The sequence below is a fragment of the Centropristis striata genome, chromosome 7 (assembly GCF_030273125.1).
Source record: "Centropristis striata isolate RG_2023a ecotype Rhode Island chromosome 7, C.striata_1.0, whole genome shotgun sequence".
Lineage (NCBI taxonomy): Eukaryota > Metazoa > Chordata > Actinopteri > Perciformes > Serranidae > Centropristis > Centropristis striata.
In genome coordinates, this window is record NC_081523.1 from 23416498 (window position 1) to 23438312 (window position 21815).

The 21815-nt window shown below is 38.5% G+C and overlaps 1 protein-coding gene across 2 annotated transcripts; it reads left to right on the top strand.

Moving 5' to 3' along the window:
• Positions 1 to 1434: 1434 nt before the first annotated feature.
• On the top strand, positions 1435 to 21692 carry lifra (LIF receptor subunit alpha a). 2 transcript variants are annotated; one of them, XM_059336831.1, is made up of 18 exons: positions 1435 to 1564; positions 8547 to 8746; positions 8987 to 9123; positions 9369 to 9522; positions 9821 to 10096; positions 10321 to 10447; positions 11462 to 11598; positions 11733 to 11875; positions 12154 to 12307; positions 12561 to 12625; positions 12773 to 13010; positions 13222 to 13407; positions 14279 to 14380; positions 14523 to 14669; positions 14840 to 14977; positions 15932 to 16025; positions 16240 to 16306; positions 17713 to 21692. In XM_059336831.1, the coding sequence occupies exons 2-18, from the start codon at positions 8650 to 8652 to the stop codon at positions 18397 to 18399; spliced, it is 2949 nt and encodes a 982-aa protein (XP_059192814.1). In that variant the 5' UTR covers positions 1435 to 1564; positions 8547 to 8649; the 3' UTR covers positions 18400 to 21692. The 2 variants fall into 2 exon arrangements, with proteins under 2 accessions (XP_059192814.1, XP_059192815.1); XM_059336832.1 differs by lacking the exon at positions 1435 to 1564 and adding an exon at positions 4167 to 4189.
• The last annotated feature ends 123 nt before the right edge of the window (positions 21693 to 21815 follow it).

Consider the following 21815-nt stretch of genomic DNA (forward strand, 5'->3'; position numbering starts at 1 on the left):
TACCATGAGGGGATGATTTAGGCAAAAAAACAACAACAATTTTGACAAAAAAAAAAGACTTAGGCAATTATTTTAACAGTGTAACAATATGGTTTTAAGGGACAATGTAAAAAAAGGGAAGGCTCCAGCGATGGAGGAAGTATTCAGATCCTTTACTTCAGTAAAACTACTAATAACACAGTGCAGAATTACTCCACTGCAAGAAAATAGCCTGTATTCATTTACCTCAGTAAAAGTACAAAAGTATCAGATTAAAATATGCTTAAAGTATCAAAAGTTTAAAAAAATATGCTTTATGCAGAATGGCCCCAAACACATTGATAGATATATTCCAAATATACTATTGTTTTATTATTTTTAATACATTTATGAAAGCAGCATTTTACTATTGTTGGCTAATTTAATTTATAAATATGCGTAATCATTGCAAATTGATCATATTTTTTTATGTTAAATCTTGTCCTGAAAAGTAACTTGGAACTAAAGCTGGCAGCTAAATGTAGTGGAGTATAAAGCACAATATTTGCCCCTAAAATGTAGTGAAGTAGGAATTTAGAGTTAAATATGTGGAGATACTCAAGTAAAGTACAAGTACCTCAAAATTGTACAATACTTTGAATAAATGTATTTAGTACATTTGACCACTGGAATGCTCTATATGCTTTTAAAATTCAAATACATTATCTATGGATGACAGGAAAGTATATAATCCATTTTATATGCTACACCTACCCATACCATCCAACACATCGTTCAAACAGTGTAGGTTTTATTAGTAATATTTATTTTGATGGAGATATATTATCCTGAGCGGTGGAGGAAAATATTAAAGTCCAATTTTGAGGTGCTTGCACCTTACATGAGTATTTCCATAGTTCTGTGCAACAACAAAAAACCTCTGTGGGAGCAGTCTCTGAGGGTGGGGTGTGTGTGTTAGTCACAGTCTATTTATTTGCTCAAATTATTCATACAAAATAAAAATCAACTTACAAATTATGATGTATTACTATGGACTAGGCCGCCCAGTAATTAGTATATAAAGTTATTCAAAGGTGTCCCACCTTTGCCAGCAACATTAAAGTGAGGTACACATGAATGCATCGCTAATCATAATAAAGTGCTCCAAATTGTGGGTGTGTAAACCAGTTATGGCAAAGGCATAAGTTAATTTATCATGTTAAAATCAACCCTTGTAATATCACACTATTTGCCGTACATCGCTCAGAGTGCTAGCCGTGGTCTGGTGTGGGGTCTGGACGATGGACTGTATAAATGGACTGATGTCATGACCATGGTCGTGACTCCATGTAACAATTTTTCCCCTGTGGGACTTTAACACAGAACGACAACGCCCTGTTACTGTTTCACGGAAGCCCATTGGTCAGTTCTGGTGTCAATCAAACGCCTGGTTTTCTCTTTTCCAGTAATCCCAACCTACACGGGATTCATTAGGAATGGTCTAACTACACAGGACGGGGGCAGGTTTTTGTAAGAATTTGGATTACTGGATATATTTAGCTGACATATATAACAGCACTGGAGCGGATCTATTGCTACATCAAAGGTAAAGTTGTTGTTATTTGTGACATATAACAAGAAATAATAACCGTTTTTCGTTAGTTCGTAGATGGCAGCTACTGTAACGTTAGCTAGCACTGTTTTTCTAAACATTGGTGGCCTCGCAGAGAGAAGCGTGTGTGTGTAAGGTGGGGTGCTGGCTGTTAAGTGAATTTAAAATGAAATGTAACACAGTTTTACCAATTTAAGTACACTGTCTTCCTTGAAAAATTGTTGTTAAAATGATCGCTCACTGCATTTTTAAAGTGTAACCACAGTCTGTCCGTTGTTTGTGATAAGACTTCTCAGTTGACGGTACCCCTCATGCTACCCAGTTGCTAATGCTAATGATGCAAACGGTCCTGTGATGGTGCAGTTTGGGAAACCAGCTGTATTATCCACTTTTTCTGGAAGTACAGTCTCAGAATGAAAATAATAGCTATTATCCATGAACATCCACTAAGTATTGACTGAGCTGGCCCAAGGTAATTATATATTTTTTTAATGTAATTTGGACCCAAAGGTGTGATTTGACAGTAGGATAATGTCTGACGCCAAAGTGCTAAAGTATCTATCATACGTTGTTATCTCTCTTAGTATCAAAAGGTAATGGTCTCCATGCAGAAGAAGAGTTGTTTTTATTGCTCTAAACATGCACTATATTTTCACAAAAAAATGATTTAATAACGTACCCTATTTAGTAGTTGGCTCACTTTCACAGGTTGTTATTATTATTCGTTTTTAGAATATTTAAAGTTGAGATGGATTAGGAATTATACCTTCACAGGTGTTACAGTTATATTGCCTGCACATGAATAGGGAAGAAAGGATGCCTGTTGATAATATTTACATGCATTTGCATTGGTCTAGCAGATATTTGCCTTGATGCTTATCATTCTTCTCTTCCCCTTTGTACAGTCTCCCCCTTCCGTTTTTTCAGCAATAACGAACAAGAGTTGTTTATCTTGTATCCTATTCTTAATGTTCTTATGTAATAAATCTGACGTAGTCCACTATGAGGGTGAAATATATAAAAACAGGTGGTGAGTTTTCATGCTATATGCTGTCATTCTAGTATTACTCAATACAAGCAACACTCAACATTAGTCACCATAACAAATGATTATCAGGCGTCTGCTTGTACCTGGCAGGACAATAGCTGTCCTGTTAATGTGTCTTCTTTGTTGCCAGTGTGGTTGTGTTTGTGTGCTAAAAAAAGATCAAACTACTTTGAATATTTCTCTCAGGGTTGTACTGGCATGGTTTCGATGTCAGTGTGTTTTTTTAATTATATCTTATAAAATCTAGCAAAAATCTAATTGTGTATCTCTAAAGTGACTTTTTTACTCACATCCTGTTGCCTCCAAGATTTACATTTACATTCATGAAGGCTTACAGGGAAAAGGGAAGGAAGGAAACGATGTTTGGTTGGGGTCCAAAAGCTACACACACAGGACTGAATGTCCCTTCTTCACTGAGGTCAGAGCTCCAACATTTCACACAGCCCCACTCATCTATTAACACTCTCCGTTTTTCACTTATTCTCTTCCGGTCTTCCTCTTGTCCCATTCAAAGGTCAAACATAATTAGCAACAACTTTAGCTCATGTTTCAAAATGTCACCACACTTGCATAGCACACCAGAGGCACTCTATGCTTATTTCTTTGGTCCTGGTGGTCATCGTATGACAGTGTAATGATAGCGTTGCTGAGAGTGGGCCCAAAACAGACACTTAGGTTTTTCCATAGTTTGACTTCAGCTATCATCCCACACAATTTTAGTAAAGAAATAGTATCAGAGCTTTTGTTTTTTGTTTTAAACATGGTGGTAGTTGTGATAGTAAGGTGCTTTAATCACAACCTGATGTCTATTTAGATAGAGATGAATCCTTTCTTTGCTTTGTTGGAAAGAGTTTTTTCTCTCTCTCCAAGCTGTGGTGGCTCAGAGTTATTTTGGCTGTGGCTCCAACTCATTTTATTTTTGTCCTGGTTTTGGCTCTAGCTGTCCTGGGATAACTTTCCACTTTATACTTAAGGATGCCTTTTAGACTGAGAACTAAATCTAGTTTTGACATAGTTGATGGATCATTAAGTAGGGCAATCATATGAGAGAAATCAGTTACTTTTTTCATATCTGTAGATTAATATCTAATGAACCGTTAATACTGGTTTTCAGTATTAATGCCATCTTGTGTTTAGCTATACTGTAGAAATAGTGGGTGCAAATGTGGGTTCTGAGAAATGATTGCATCACAGGATGTCCAGTTCTGTCTTGTGTGTACTTGGACATTGTCCACAGCTTACTCGAAATGGCTGCGTTACACAGCATGCATGTTTGCTTCACTCAAAGCAAACATGCATCATTTTGCACATGCCAGTAACTCTGTGAGTTTGTTCAATATTTACTGCTATCGTGTCCTTGGCTATCCTGGAAATAGGACAAATGAGGCCTTTTGCACTGAACAGATTTGGGTTTCGAGAAAGTATTGCATCACGGTGTGTCCAGTCCTGCAAAGTATATTTTGTGTGTGAGTATACTTGGACATTGACCACTGCTTACCCCAAAAGGCTACCTGACACAGCTGGATGGTCAAACAGAACAGTGTGGAAAGAGAGGCAGTTTTTTTTTTTGGGTGAGTCTTTTTGTTCCTAAAATAGGACTACTGCAGCCATATGGATGAGGTTTAGACTTGATGTTCTAGTAACAGCAATATTCCTGTGGTTTTTGTTTGTGGTCACATTTATTACTGCTGCAAGAACGGGGACGAGAGCCCAGCAGAGAAGTATTGATTTGTGTGTTGGTGTGCATTTGTAGCTATCAGTTTCTTGGTTAGATTTCCCAGAATCTATGGCTGTTTTTCCCGCTTCCCATTAGTGCACTTTCTTTATTTTATTTTTTTTTCAGGGTTCAGATGTTCTTAGGATATATTGGAGGTTATAAAATGTTTCAGTCTGGTGCTGAACTTGAACATTTTTTTTAGGATCCAGGACTTTAAACGTATAACTGCTATTTTCATGTGGGGACCCATTAGACTTGGTTCAGCCACAGAAGTGTGTAAAACATTCATTCCACACAGCTGTATTTATGTTGAGCCATGCCTCTGAATTTCATCTGGAGGTGATATTTTTCAAGTCAGGAACACAGTAGAAGACTTTGCCAACTGTGGAAAGACTCAGCCACACATTTGGGATAATATAAGCACACATTTTTCTTCACTTAGTCAAACCAAAGAAATCACACCAAGAGAAGTGATTGTTTACTGTGTTTTTTGAATCCAGAAATAGTTGCTTGAGGCTCTGTAGTATTTGTATAGTCTTAATAGCAGCCAGCAGCAGGCCTCCAGCTGTTACACGACTACCATACAAATGCACAATAAAATTGAGTAATTGTGCATTCAAAAAAAAAAAAAACAGCTAGATGGATATAACCATAGAATGCAGGTTTCATATCTGAATAGGACTTTGTTTCAAACCATATGGGAAACCACTTTAGGAGCCAGCAGGAAAAACACATCCCAGATTTGAAATTCCTCTCTTACTCCCGCTGCTGCTGCAAAATCACCTAAAGGAAAGAAAATGTCATAGTGCACCACATAAATGATTGTCAAGATGTTCCGTTTGGATTCCTTTAAACTTGTACATAACTATATAACTTAAGTTCATCTCAATCACCAATCACTGGTATGTGTTTGATGTGTTGATTTTCTTTTTGTTTAGCTATTTATAATACTTGTCTTTTTAAACAACATTTCAAGGGGCTTTTGAAAACCTCCAGTTTTCAAAAGCCCCTTGAAATGTTGTTTATCTTGCATACACACATTTTTGTTGTTTCACGCATATTTTTGTTTTTATTACAGCATTTTATCTCTTGTTTTTTTCGATCATTCACCAGTGTCTAGATAAATGTGAAACTAAAGTTACTGAAGTTGTGGAAAGAAACATTGAGCAGATAATTAGATAAGCAGGATAAAACATGTTTGTGTCCTTCATTCCGATAATGTAAGCGTTCTCTTCTCTGAAATCAGTGTGTCGATTGTTGTTGTTAACCTTCATGCACTGAAAGTATTTGGCATCTGTAGCAGCTTTTTTTCACATTGCACTGTGAAAAACAACAGTATGTTATCCACAGTGTTTTGGGGGGAAATGGATTGCAAGGCTGCAATGACTTGAGAGCAGGGTTGTATTTTTTTATTCTGGCATCATAAGAGTTATGTTTTTTTATTTTTTTAGTCAATCTCTAATCTCTGTTTTTTCAACTTAAACTCTACAGTAGACACTGAGTTATGAAACCAGATGCAGGAAAAAAAGTCTCCTCATTTTTTGCATAATTTTTGCAGTGGTCATATTATAAATCTAATGAAATAACCTGGCAATATTTTATCAGTCACGCCGTACTGTCTGTCTGTCTCTGTCTGCAACGTGTATTCCATGGCTGTCGGTTTTGTTGGGCAGAGACGCTTCAGGTCAGGGTAAGGCTCTTCTGTTTAGTCAATCCCAAACTGGCTTTGCTTGTGTGTTTGTGTATTTACATCCAGGTCATGTTGTTGCAGTAATGGGCTTGGCAGTATTTAAGAGCATTGTTTTGTCAAGCTACCAGGCTGTTGGAGGCCTGTTCCTGCCTGTCCCAAGGAAAACCAGAAGAACTGCACTGGAGTTTCACAGTGACGGTTTGACAAACAATAACAGAGAATTACTTACACAAACAGGCAATTGCAGGTTCGTCAAGGTTAAGGCTCATTACATAATTATTGCAACATCTCCTTTTATGCTTTTATCAGCAATGTTGATCTTGTCTTTTTATTCGTAGCGAGTACAACAATAACATAAAGTACAGGCTGGGCTGTGACCTTGCGGTCCCCACCTAGATGTTTTTGCAGTCCAAAATTTGAAAATGCAGCTCTTCTCTCACAGCTCTCCCCTCTCTGTCCCTCCCACCAGATGAAACAAGGCTCTAACTAGCTACATATATATGAACTTGAAATAGCTGCAGCCAGATCCTTTGGCTATAGTTAGCAGAAGGCTAAACTATTACCATTTCCTCTCCATCTCTGAAATGTTTCGCTGATATTGCCACATGTTTAACTGCACTTATGGCCAGACTCTCTCTTTGAGAAGGCCACCTTCCTTTTTTGTATTACTTTGCATTGTTTGCAGTTGTTAATACTGGAAAAGCAACTTTGTCTCCACAATTTCCCCCCAAATGATGCCAAAATAAATGTGCCTAACCCAGCTTTAACCTATTTTTTTCAGTGTAGCATCTGAAACACATTGTATTTTGTTGTAGTGCCTTAGTTTTGCAGCATTACAAATTTGGTGTTGTTCAATCAATCCTTATGTGATTATTACATTACAAGTGTTTGACCATATTTTTGATTAGGGCTGCAGTTAATGGTTATTTCAATTATTTCAAGGCAGACTAATCTGCTTATTATTTATAAAAAGAAATCGTGAAAAATCCAAAAATCCCTAAAACCCAAGGTTATGTCTTTAAACTATTTTTTTTTGTCAGAACAACTGTCCACACCTCAAAGATATTCAGTTTATTATCACATAAGACAAAGAAAACCAACAAATCCTCACAATTGAGGAGCTGAAACCAGATGAAAAAAAGTATTTTGTGTTATCTGAATGAGCAAGTTGTGGCAGTTAAATTATCTGGCTGAAGGTGTTGATGGAAGGAGCTGTGTTGACATGTAATACACTGTAACCTCCCATTCAGTATAAGCGAGGTTACTGCTGGATATATATTTCCATGGAAGAATAGTCCCACAGGTTGTACAACCCTGATTCCAAATGTCTGAAATGTAAATCGACAAAATGCATTGGTTTGCTAATCCTTTTCAACATACATTCAACTGACAAACAAATACAGTATATTATATGTTCGAACTGATTAGCTTTTTTTTTTGAAAATGAACTTCTTTCTTAATTTCTTGCACTCTTTTTTTTCTGCTTTAAACAGCATCCCATTTAAACTTCATTACTTCCAGCAGCCTTTAAATAAGTGTGTTTTTGTCTGCAATTTTTCTTTTTTCTTTCGAGTTTGTGAAGCATAGTATTCATTTCTGTTCTAACTTTTGCTTTGAGATTGTGTAGCACTGTGTACTTTTACTTTTACACGTTGTTTGCTCACTAAAAACAAAACTGAAAGTAGTAGTTAAATGTGCTGGAACGTTTAAGGCACTTTAGCACTTAATAAACAAAAAGGCAATTCCAAGTGATTTACAAAAAGCGTCATGTATGGGTTTGTCATGTTGGACCCACAGCTGTCATCCGTCTTTGTAACAATCCATGTCCCACCACCTATTTGGCTATAAACAATACTAGTAGATAGTAGCAGGTAAGCAGCAAAAGCAAGCCAATATTAACTTTGTACCAGTGAACTGGCTATGCAAACAAGAGGGAGCTTTATATAAGCAGCATTCTCTGACTTGTGTTCCCAAATCTAGTGTGAAAGCAGCTGTTTTCTTGTGCTGATGTAAAATTTGGCTTTTCCTGGCATTGATACCTCTGTCTTCAGCATACATTCACACTGCCAACACAGCTGGCAGGGAGTGATTGCAGAAAGTGAAAACGTTGCAACAGAATGCAGCTCTTCCCCAGAATCAGTGACAAGAGCAAACTAGCCAAACCTCGAGAGACATTTTATGATATTATTGTCTGCATGCCTGAATATTCCATGAATAAAGCTGTTAGAATAAGGATTATGTTTGTATGACTACAACTTTACAGCTTCACAACAACACAGCAGCTGCCCTCATCTCAACACCTCTCACATTATAGAACAATGTTGTGTTGACAGTCTTCAGGTCAGAAATTTGATTGAAAACTAAAAAGGGTTTCCAAATTAGTGAATTTCTCACCATAAATTCAACTGAATTTCCTTGCAACAATCCCGTTTCCAGAAAAGTAGGGATACTGCATAAAACATAGATATATTTGGGTTGTACATTTACCTTCTTTTTTGTCTTCTGCTGTCTTTTCTCACAGGACACCTGTGTCTTGCCTCTCAGGATGTGTAGCATGGTGTTGCTGTAGTGGAGAGGACCACCACACTAGGATCTGCAGACAGTGACTTGGCCAGTTGATCACCATGACTCTCTTAAGTGTCAGCTCAAAGCCGAACTGGTGCCCTGGACTCATCTGTGTTCTCCTGAGCCTCTCAGTTCTACATACTCACGCCAAAGATGGTAAGACCCAAACTACTATAGGGAAAATTTCGTCCTATGCATTTTGTTAAATCAATACTTTGCTCAATGCACACAATGATGAAATCGTTGATTAAATATAGTAAGTCCATATGGAAAGGTTTTCTCTCTGGTTCTATGGGGCTGGTGGTAAACCCAGGCTGATTTAAATTTGCGTTAAGACTGTATACTTTACCATTTAAATCACTTAATCCTTGATCAATCTTTTATTTCTTTTTCCAGCCCTTCCTGTACCCCAGCAGGTGAGCCTGTCGCCCAACATGTCTACACAGCAACTATCCATATCCTGGCTGGGAGGAGCAGCCACAACCTTTGACCTCATGATTCTCAGAACTGAACTCAATGAAACTGTCTTCTACGTAAGAGCATTTCACTTTTTCTTAATTTGTTCTAATGCTTTGCTCCTTGTAGAATTAGGCTACAAGACAGTTACATTCTCATGTGAAAGGAGCTGTAGCCTGAGCTATACATTAGTATATGAAGATAAGTAAGGTAATGTACTTGGTATGATAACCATCAATTTTCATAGTGACTCTCATAACCAACAATCACCTACCAGCTTAATGTTCCATCCCTCACTGTATTTCCTGTGTATTTTCTATAGGACACTGTGTCTGTGACGGTGAATCAGACAAGTGGTAAGCACCAGTGGAAGTGGACCTCAGTTGAACCTCTGGAGTGTACCTCACTGTCAATCAAAATCTGCTCAAGAGATGGACAGACTACTAGTGAATGGAGCAACACTCAGATACTTCAAGGTCAGAGGGGCAATAATTACACCTATATACATTATAGGACAAGAATAATTAAATAAACACAATAACTGCTTTGCATGCCATGTCAATGTTGGATTCCTTAATGTATTTGTTCATGCAGGGGCAGTTAAGAGAATTTCTAGTCTTTGTCTAATTGAAATATCTATCTTTAGCCAAACAAATGACTTTCCTTTGTACTTAAATATAGATCTCTATTTATATCTCCCTCTTCTTCTTTTGTCTGTTATTTGAACATTTTTAAACATTCTCTACTCTTTTCATTTTGTCTCACTCTTTTCAGGAAACGATGTCCCCACCAATGAGAATTTCCAGATGTACCCCCAGGACATAATTGTGCCCATGGGGACCAACACCACTTTCTGTTGCATTGTGGAAGAGGGGAAGCAGTTCGGTACCATCCGCTACGTCAAGACAGTCATGAACACTATACGACTGAGTAGGCGAAGTTACGCCACTACGGTTGTTAATCAGGGACTGTCCGGCAATTCAGGGAACAACGTCGTCTGCTTTGACAAACCGCAGACCAGACTGACTGGAACAGTGGTGTTTGTTGGATGTAAGTTGAATAAGTGGATGCATAACAACTGGAGTATGAATGGTTGTCATATCTAGATGTATGAATGTGTTTGGAGTGGCAGAGAGAGGGAGTAAGTACAAAGTAAGTAGGTCATCACATATCAGAAATTTAAAATACATTTTGGTAATTATGTCAGTAGGATCTTTATTAATATCTTTATATGATTGAGCAAGTAAGTTTCTGCTTGTTGTCCCCTTCCCCAGATCTACCACTGCCCACTGATTTTGCGTGTGAGACTCGTGACTTAACTTCAGCCGTGTGCCAGTGGAACGAAGGACGAGACACAAACTTGTATGGCAGACGCGGAACACGCTACTTACTGAACAACAGGTACCACAGACACTCTCACAAACATAATGCTTTTTTTTTTTTAAATAGCCAAAACTCATCTGGGCTCACATATGTACCCAACAATATGGCTGTAACCTGACCTGAAACCATATATTATGTCAGAAACTGTAGGTCTCTGGAACGTCAGGGAAACCTGTAATCTTGGTGGCTGATGTTGTTAATATCAGTCGGTACAGAGACAGATCTAAAAGCACCAGAAATTCTGACCAATAAGGGCAAACTGGGCTTTTTGGGGAGGGAGGCTTAAAGAGATGGACAAAATAAAATAATGTTATGTTATATTTTGATAGATAGCAGTCCACACCAGAGTTAAACTGACACATCACCTAAATCACTACCTGAACAAAACAACAAATGGGCAAACGTCTACAAAACAAGTGAAGTGTGAAGCAAATTATCACTGTTGTGGACACTCTGGAAAAACCCTTCTTAATTGTACAATGGTATCTGCATCTGACAGATCCAAAACTCTACGAAACAGGAAAAAACGCCTTATACACCTTATATTGGAAACTCACAGTCGAGTCATAATGGTCCATGATAGAGGTAGCTTTTTTTAGACAGATTCACGGCAATGCATAGACCATCCAGGATGTGGTACAGTGCCACTTTGTTTCAGAGAAATTATCCCTGCATTATTTATCATTATCCCCCCTACCCTTCTCTAAAAAGTCTTTTCTGCCCAGAAAAAAATCAACAGAGAGAGGATGACAAGAAATATAAGGCACTTAGTCTAAGTAACCACTTGCTGCTTCTGTGTCCATTTAACATTGATAGCGGATTGGCTGTCTGCCAGACCTTTTACAGGAATTGTCTGAGGGCTGGCTTGAGGAGAAGTTACATTATGAATGTGTTAGGGCCTGAGTCTCTAGGTTAGATTAAATATCTCAAGTGATTATACTTTCTTCTGATTTGATTTAGTTGTTTTAATTTTCACATTCAGTCATTCTCTGCTGTTTCTTCTTTTTAATGCGTTATTTTTTTTTTTTATAGGAACTGTCCTTTGAAAAGGACGCAGGAGCAGCAGAAAGAGTGCAGTGTGGCCCAGTGGGAAGGTAACTGGACACTGGTAGCTGTGAATCCTCTCGGCCAGTACAACCTCACCGACTCTGCTGAGCTCAGTCACAGAGGTAGGTGTATGACCTGTGCCTTCTCCAAATCTATGGAAGGATTAATGCCAAGTATTTTAAAGCAAATGTAAACAAAGACATGAAATAAACCCTGTAATACATCTCTGACTGATGTTTGACCCTTTTGTCTTCAGTGCGTCCAGTAGCACCAGAGAACATGACCTCTGATGTCAATGCATGGAATGCTACTGTGCTGTGGGAGTGGGAGTACGCCGGCTATTCCTCTCTGGCTCTTGACTGCCAGGTAGAGCTTACCTCCCAAGGACACAAAACAAAGGTGAGGGCCTGTGCATGTTGCAGGGGCAGACCACTAGTCTGTTTGTTTCTCATTATACAGAATCTCCTTTCTGTTGTGTAGGTTAACTTAAATATATTTTGGTAATGCAATATGTTGGACCACTTCTGTTATTCTACCACATTTCCATTACAACATACTAATGACCAACCAGATTCCTGTCTACAAATGCAATTTTATATTGACCTGTTCTCTACATTAGTGTGGCCATCAGTGTACCAAACACGAATGAAGTCTTTTGCTCTTTTTTTTTTTCTCAGCGTACCTTCTCTGGTATTGGCCTGAGGTCAGTGTTTCTACCGGACCTTTATCCTGACGAGGATTACAGTGTTAGAGTCCGCTGTGGGGCCCAGCAGAACTTCTGGAAGTGGGGAAGCTGGAGTGAACCATTTTCCTTCAAAACCAACACTTATGGTACATGGGAGATTTCACTGAATTAGGGATGTAGCTAATGGAAGGTTTTTTTTGGGACATTTTATAACTGTAAAATCTGCTGTGCAATTTTGGGTCAAGCTATTCAAGTTTAAAAGTTGTTGCTGTTGGTTTTTTTTTTTTTTTGCATTTTTTTTATTGCTGCCATTTTTTATTGTGCAATGTTTTTAGTACAATTGTCACGTAGTTATGAAACAGCAGCATTATTCAGTTGTATTTCTTTGTCTTGTCTTAGTTCCAGATGCTCCCGATGTTTGGATGTGGATAAACAAAGACTACACGGGGCAGATCATTTGGAAGGTAACTTTTTTTTCTTTTAATTAAATAGTTTAAGATTTTGATTGTTTTGATTTACACAATTTGCTTTATGTAAGTAAACAGGTATTTTAAATTGTGTCTGTCTTTCTCTCTCTTGCCCTTCCTTCCCTTTCACATGTTTTCTTCTAGCCTCTAACACGAAGACAGAGCCATGGTCTGATTACAGGTTATAAAGTTACTCTCTGGAGCACTGAAGAAAATTTAATGCACGCAGAAATCTTTTCATCAGAAACTTCTGCTGCACCAATCAACCTCAGACAGATCGCTAACCTCAGTAGTGATGACAAGGTCATGGCAACCGTCACTGCACAGAACACTGATGGGGATTCTCAACCTGCAAATGTAGTGATACCTCTACGTTTGGCAGGTGTGTGGAAATGCAATGTATTTGGGATGTGTTTTGTGTATAAGAAGCAAGTAACAAGGCATAAAATGGTTTGTGTGTTCATTCTCAGAGGCTACGTTTAAGTTTGTCACATAGATATGTTCAGCCAGTCTTTACGTACTGAGAGCAGCTGTATGGTCTTTTAATTTTCTGTTTGGTTCTATAGTCATGAAACATATTTTCTTCTTCCCAGATGTGGAACCCCGTACTGTGTCCACGGCAGTTTATACCGACAGAGGTTTCCCTCTGTTCTGGCAGAGCGATGCCAACACCACCTGTGCTTATGTGGTAGAATGGTATGAAGCCTTCTGCAAGAGGAATTGCCCTGTGGAATGGATCCATGTGGCCGCTGGAAACACTAATGTCTCCATTGAGTCAGGTATGCCAGCAAGTGTAAAAAATGGCAAAATTTAAAACCATAATGCAAACTTATTGCCTGGCTAACACCAGACTATATCACAAATGAGATATAGTCTGGAGACCACCTATTCATTTTTCCATAGGGGAGGCGTGGTTTATAATCATCCAGAGCCGTTTATTGGGCGCTCCAAATGTCTATGAGAAGCGTCTGTACGTTGCTCTTAGCCAATCGTATCAATTATCCCTGATGACGTATGTAGAGCGACAGAAATTTCGAGGAAGCATCGAGCAAGAAGGCGGCTGATGTTTACATAGCCAGACTAGCCCATCTCTACTTTGAGACTAAAATGCTCAATTCTGCTTCAGCAGCGTTTTTCTGCAGCATGAGAGTGTTGGAGGGAGGGGGGTTGCTTGCCGATTTGCTTCTCCAGTTCTTCCCCAGTTATCACCGGCGTTACAGCAGTGAGTGGTAGCGGGGCTAGTTGGTAGATTAGGCTTTTGCCAAATCCTGTCGGAAGCAAGGCTAAAACATCCCTTTTCTTGGTGACACAGGAGTGTAAAGCCAAAGTTGTTCTTCTTTTTAAATAAACTTTGGCTCTAAACTATCTAGAACACTGTCTACAGCTAGATCCAAAGAGAGCTTCACGTCTGCTGCCGACATGTTGGTTCCGTAAGAAAACTACAAAACATCAAGCTTCCGTTTGTCCAATAGTACGCAAAATCGTCTTGCCGTCCCTCCCCATTCTGTAATTGGATCCCTAAAACAGGGCTAAGAAACGGCTATAGACACCAGACTGTCTGCAGGTTTGAAATGAAATCGAGCGCGCAAGGCAGTATGGGTATACCCAGGCTAGCAAACTTAACACAATTCCCTCTTTCTTTGCCATCAGCCAACTTCGAGCCGGGTGTGAGGTACAACATTTCCCTGTACAGTAGCTGCTCACAGGCGCCAGAGTTGCTGCAGCAGTGGCAAGGATACATGCAGGAGCTGGGTAAAGATTGCACGGGAGAAACAATAACTGCAGAAATCATACTCTCCATTTTAATTGCTGACTTTTTGTTCTCACTCTGTCCATCGGGCCTCTAATCCATCTCTTCTGTTCTCTCTCCTCCCTTGTTATATGGCTTCCACAGTCCCTTCCACTTCTGTACCTCTGACAGCCACTCAGCAGGGCTCTGATATTCTCCTCACCTGGGAAGAGATCCCGCTGGCCAAAATAAGAGGCTTCCTCCTGGGCTACAATGTTTACATGAGTAGTGGCTCCCAGCTCACGCTTCTAGGTAAACGTTTGACAATAAATGCATAATTATTTACTACATTTACCAAATTATGTCGTAGAATGTATTTTATGTCCTGTTAAACTGACATACTTTCCTCCTTATTGGTCCCCTTTTTTGCCTTCTTTTCTTTGCTTCCCCTGCCTCTGTCTTGCTTTTCACTCTTTGAACAGCCAATATTTCAGACCTAGGACGCAGGAGCTTCACAGTAAAAGGTCTCTCTGAAGGCTCCTATAAATTCACTGTCAAGGCCTACACCTCAGCAGGCGAGGACACCGGCAGCACTGCCTCCACATTACTGGAGAGATTAAGTACGTAAACATGTAGTTTAGTGTGTGTATAGCTACGAATAGGGTTGTAACAATACACTCAACTCACGCTTTTATATGATTTCCAATACGGAGTTAATGGTATGATTTTTAACAAACATAATGAGCTTGCAGACAAATTATGACTGAAAAAGATTCCTTTAATTATTTCTCACAACATTTCAGAGGTAGGGTGTAAATGCAATTAATGCATATATAAATATATAAAACCTACAAACTATATTTTCTCTCATCTTTAACACAGATAATCCCTTTTTATTTATCTGTGGTAGGGTAAATTGTGCAAAACAATACATATGTCCTCTGCATCTGAAATTATATTTTATGTTAAATGACAAAATTAAATTTAGATTTTTTTTTAAAACAAATCTTATATCCAGCTTATATCCACTTTTGTTCTCTCATAAATTCAGTTTTTCGGTTTGTCACATTTTGAAAACTTAGTTCTGGTTCTTTAACTTGCTGGTAGCACATTTCATCACACAGCAGCTTTTAGACATTTTTCTGCTGAAGGAGGCTCTTCATTCAATACAAAGTCAACGGAGAGCAACGATTGTTTTCCTCTTCGGTGGGGGCGGGACTGAAATGCGCACGGCCTCTTTAACTCACAGTGACGTATGTGATCGAACAAGTGAAATCAAAAGTAGTTTACGCCCCCTGCTGTTGAAAAGGTATCGCGATTCATTTTTCATCTCAACCGATTTAAATCGACACACATTTTTATCGATTTTTATTGTCTCACGATGCATCGCTACATCCGTAGCTACTTAACTGTTCAATTATTCTATTTGAGGCTACAAATGTTGCATGTATAAAAATATGTTCTATTAATATTAACAGGTACCTACATAGTAATTTATATTTAAAAGTCGTAGAAATAATCATCTTTCTTCAAGTCTAATATTATGACATATTTTTACTGTCTCGTCCTGACAGGTGATCTGTTGATAGTGGAAATCTTGGCTTCCCTGGGAATCACAGCCTTATTCCTGGTCATTGTCACCTTTGTTTGCTACAAGAAACGGAAATGGTAAGAATGTTATGCTCCTATCCACCTGTGTTTTTCTTGCAGGTGTTGAATAAATTAATAATCTAATAAGCAGCATTCATTTATCCACCACATTAGCTGGAACCCAGTATATGCAACAGATCATTTACTATACAATTAAAGATGAAGTATTATTTTTATTAATTTAGGCTTTTTTTGATATGCATTCTAAAGTGACATTTTCCTTTTTCACCAGGGTGAAAAAGGCATTTTACCCAGACATACCAGAGCCCAAGCTGCCAGATGATTGGTCCACTCCACGGGTATAGTATCTTATTCAATCTGACACAATTCATTGTCCCTCATTTACCAAACGAGTCTACGTCAGAAAGTCAGCGTACAGTGGGCGTAAGATAATTTCTACGCAAGCCTCGGCATTTATCACTTTGGACGTGAGCGGAGGGTACGATCAGATCTCAGTCTGCTCTCAGCTCGCGTACGCAAATTTGAGTCAGCGTGAAGTCCACACGTCTGAGTTGAAGAATTGATCTTAGACTATTGTATCGATGCCTGGAGCTGATCAAACTATCATTAAAACATGATTAAAAATAAATACACCCTGCAACCGTGAAATTCTTTGATCAGAATACTAGCCGAGGCTATTAAATGTTGTTTTCAGCTATTTATCATTATTGTTATTATCCGGCTGGACACCAGAGCGTCAGCGTCTCCTTCACCAGCGGTGCTGCCCGAATAGAAACATTTCCAATCAGCGATGCCACACGCTCTTCTGACTGGGACAGAATTATTACTAAATCTAAAGAGGTGAATAATATCTCCCCATCATAATAATAACAATATTTAGATATTATATAGATTATTAGGCTTTATATATCATGATGTATAAATTAAATGGGCTATTCCAACCTCACCGGGAGTTTAATGGTCCGCTACTCTGCTGACAGCACCACTGATTTCCTTCCTTTTCACTTTTTATGCTGCCAAACAAAACCAGTTTGTTGTGTTTCAGCTGTTGGACGTCAGCGTTTCACTTTCTGCCTCTGAAAAATTCCTCTTCTTTTGGAATTAAAACTTACTTTAAAACATAGTTTACCTCCTTCAACCAAAAAGCTGTGAAAACTTTTAAGTCTGTGCTCCAAATGTAAAATATTTACCGAACTTGTTAACTATATATATTTAACTAATACTATAGTTAACTTTATAACTATAAGTACTTTTATTTCATAAACCTGCGTATTTCTGTAATATGTCTATATCGCTACTGTTGTTATTTGTAACGGTGCATGTTGCTAATAAAGCTGACTTGGAGAAAAAATCCTCTTTTTGGCCGTATTGCGTCCTTCAGTGTCGTAAACTCTTGAGGCGAGCCATCTGAATTGGGTATATATTAGGGCATGACATTTAAATGACGCTTGTTTCGAGCCGCCACATTTATCAACAGCCGATCATTTTTACGCTGTGATTGGAAAAATACGATTGTTTGATAAATCCCACGGGAAACCTGACGTAAGACGAAATATACACTCAGATCTGCGCTCGTTTCTATGCTCGTTTGATAAATGAGGGCCATTGAGTGCAAATTCTATACAGTTTATAGAAATTACAGTTGATCATTCCCTATTTTTGTGGGTTTTTTTTTTATCATCCCTTGTGACAGGGCAGTTGTCTTCAGTTTATAGTGACTCAGTTTACCCTGTGTGTCTTACAGCGGCCGTTGGATGTGAAGTCATCTCCTCACAGTTTGGTCCACATGGTAGAAAAGCCTGAGTGGGATTCGAGTAAAGAAGTGCTTGTTGTCATTCCTGAAGAAGACGAGGATGAAGAAGGGCTGGGAGACGAGCCAGTTGACACAGATGAGCCAACATCACTTCGCTATTACAACCAAGTGGTAGACGAGCGGCCCATAAGACCACGTTACCCAGACTCCTCTGCTTCTTCTGCATCCTCTTTGGATTCAGCACGCACAGATGTGACGTACACAGGGATCCAGACCTCAGGGTCTTCTTTGGTCTTCCAGTTGGATCCACAGGGCTCTTCTGAGTGCCACCAACCCCAGGCTGATATGTCCGTCTGTGGAGGTGAAGGTGGGGGTTACCGGCCCCAGATGCAAACTAGAGCCCCAGTTGATGATATGGCTCTAGATTCACCCGAGCCTTTCCTAGAGCCCCAAGCTGCCAGTGCTGGGGGCTACAAACCCCAGAACTCCTGGCATTTGGACTCCCCCGAGGAGGCTGGGGAATGTGTCGGTCTGGCACCCTCTCTTGGATCTCCCACCTCAGTTGCTTCCACTCAGTTCCTACTCCCTGATGGAGAGGAACATGAAGAGGATAAACGACAGCTGTCGTCATCGGCAGCAACCTGGTTCACCAACCTGCTGTCATCCACAAAACCGTGATATCATCTCACTCTTAGCAGCCCGGCCAGGTGGGGCATTACATGCAAACATTCAAATTCATTACTGTTACCAGGACATGCATCTAACAACCCTAACCAATAAGGTTCTGATGTAGCACTACATTCTTACAGATGTTCTTTGACAGCAGCTTAATAATGCTATTTAAGGTGATCTTTTCAAACATACTTAGAAATGCAATTCATTTTCTCTATCATGCACACTACTATAAATCAAAATCTGTATATTTATACATCAAAACATTTCTATTCTGTCCACAAATCTCTTAAAAAAAAAAAAGACCATATTTATCTCACCCCCTGGCAACCTGGCGGCTGCTATGTCCCCTCACTGCCTTTTCTGTGATTTCCTGTAGTGGGCATTTAGCAATGGCATAGTCTGTGTTGAGTATCTCCAGTTTTTAGCTTGCATTTCAGATGTTTTTATTTTTTGTGACGTGAACTTTACTACACTAAAGAAGAAAACTGAAAGCAAGAAGGTTTTGAAACCAAATGACGGAACAATAAAAGTAAAGGACATTTTTGGAAGAACACTACTAAAGAACTGAAGTTTTAATAGAAGGTAGCTAAGCATACGGAAAAACCTGTTTACAGTGTCCATGTCTTCTGCTGGTCCGCCATTGGGATAATCTTGCCTGTTTATGACAGCTGATGAGCTACTGAAAGGACAAAAGGCATTCGGTTGTAAATAGAAATTATACAATTATATAAAGGTGGCACTCTCCTGGCTCAATACCAAGGTAGCTACTGTCGTTACAGACATGATCTATTTTTCTCAAATTACAGATGTTAATTGAAAGATGCACTTGTCAATGAGAATTATTTTACACCGATACAGGAGTGGTGCTGTCTGTTATGGTCTGGAATTATGTGGGTGATGAGCCCCACAGATATATACACTGATATAAGCTAGAACATGAATACAAACTGATGTAATTTAATGTACGAAAACACTATAATGTTACTTTGGGGTGTTTTTGTTGTTGTTTTGTCTTCCTTAACCAATAGAGGTCATTGCAGTATTTTTTTTTCTTGGTAAGACACACATTTCAGTCAGGCCAGTGTTTTTTTTTAATGTTGCTAAGTGTGGTGCATTATCCTCAAGTTGGTAATGAAAAATGTATGATAATGAACTTTGATGGGTAGCTAAAGTGTTTAAATTGCCTTGATAAAAGTAATGCTTCCAGTCATTTGCACCATATCACTTTTCACACACTGCCTTGCTCCTTATTGTAATGTATAATGAAGAGAATATCATCATACACGATAATGCAGTTCAGAACTAATCAGTAATGTTTTGAATTGGAAGTACATATTTCACTGGCACTGAGTGTAACGTACAAATAATGTCCGTTTAAATTTAAATTTTAGTTACATTTTAACAGCCATGATGTTACTCTGAAACCCCAGTATGTTTGTGTGGTTATAAAAAAATATTATTTTTTGGTCGCTTTATCTTTAAGCTCAGAGAAATAATGCATAATGCATTTGAGCTTGATTTGCTGTGCTTGAAAGCTTGTTTTTTTTAGGGAGAGCTAAGTCTACAATGCATTTTTTTTTTCAAAAGTGACTATCTCGTAATTTCAAATTTTTCCTGAAGCGTCCTCCTACATTTTGTGACTGGAAAAAGGGACCATGGGCACAGAAAGCATATGTAGGGAAATTACAGAAGATTTCTATGAATGCACTTAGCTTTTTTTAATTATTTTTTTTTTCAAAAATGTGTGGAAATGACCTTGTGAATATTGGTCGCTTCACAGTACAAGCCACTAATTGCCAAAGTAGACTCCACATACTCCATTTGCTCACCACTCTTGTGCATTGTGGGTGTTAAGAATGAACCATTGGCTGGGCTTCCCAAGAGCATCATTATGCAAAGATTATCCTTTGACGTTGTAATCCAGTGCTAACCAGGATGTTTGTTTTATCATATTTTCCAGAGCCAGGCCCTTGCTTGCCTGTGTGGCAGCCTGTGGTCTATTGTTTCTCAGTGCCTCCAGCCAACAAGCTTTAAGTAAAACTACTGTGACATGAATGATGACTTATATAACTGATGGCTTCACTGATGACAGGCAGTCCTCTTTGACTACTGAGAAAAATGTATCTCCTCTTTCTTTTTGTCTTATAACACTGATCCGAATCTTAACTTGGTAATTCAGAATTGAGTAATGAGTTTACCAACACCAGTTGCGTTGTGAGATTAGTGATCACTTCAAGGCAGTGGAAAAGGGTGGATATAGTTTTGAGTATTTAAATGTGGCTGCAGATTGTTTTCCTTTGAAGCCTGCTTTCTCAAACAAGCATGGCTTTGGAGACTAACCTATGAACGCTATGTGTTACATGCTTTGATGTTGATTTAGGTCAACAAAATGGCACCTTTTTATTTTTCTCTAAATCCTTTGTTTTTATACAGCTAATTGTACATAATTGTAATTTTCTTTCATTTGTTTCCTTTGTACAGTATAAAATGATATTCCCAATACTACAACAGCCTGAGTTGATGTTGACAAGTCAGGTTTCTTGAGAGAATAAAGGCAAATGTTGTTTTAACGACACCAGATATAAAGTTCTATGAAATATAGAAGCATCACACACTGACTGTATATTTGTTGTATGCTTAAGTGCATTGAAAGCTTTTAAAGTGTGCCCGAAAAATCATGTAAACTGAATTAGAATTGTGATCCTGTCTTCTTATAATAGTTTAGCCTGCTGTCTTATCTCTGCAGTGTTACTTTGTAGCGCTTTGTAAGTAGGACTTGAGTACTCATCATGCGGACTCATACATGCCAACTGCTGACATGCAATTTTCCATTCAATCTATTACCTTTTTTCATTGTCCATCCTGATTATTAATTGGAGCCTGTCTTTAATCTGTAGTACATTATAATTGTGGCATTTATACAGCAGGGTTCATTTGCTACCTAACATCATCATCTCTAGCCTTAGATGTTTTTGCAGAATAAATGCATGTTGTATGAACTATTACTACTAAACAGTTGCTCATAAGTCCTTTAAACTCCATGTTTATGTTACCCTATAGCTTTAAAACACTAACACTGACTAATGTTGTGCACGACAACATGACTGAAGTATTGTCCACCTGAGAAAGGCTTTCATTACTGAAAATGCTTTAAATTTCATGATATTTTGCATCATATTTTACTATTGATAAAAAAAGACAGTAATGTGCTTTTGAGTGAATAAATAAATGTTAACACTAATAACACAAAGTGAAATGCTACTTGTTAAAATGCAATAAAGTAATTTGTCTGGCCACTTCTCAATTTGTCAGTTTTTCTCTTCCACTTATATACAGACATTTAAATAACTGTTTCCATTTGCCATAATCAATGTGACGAGTACTTTTATTTAGTTCCCTAATTAGTGAAGGGTTGCCGC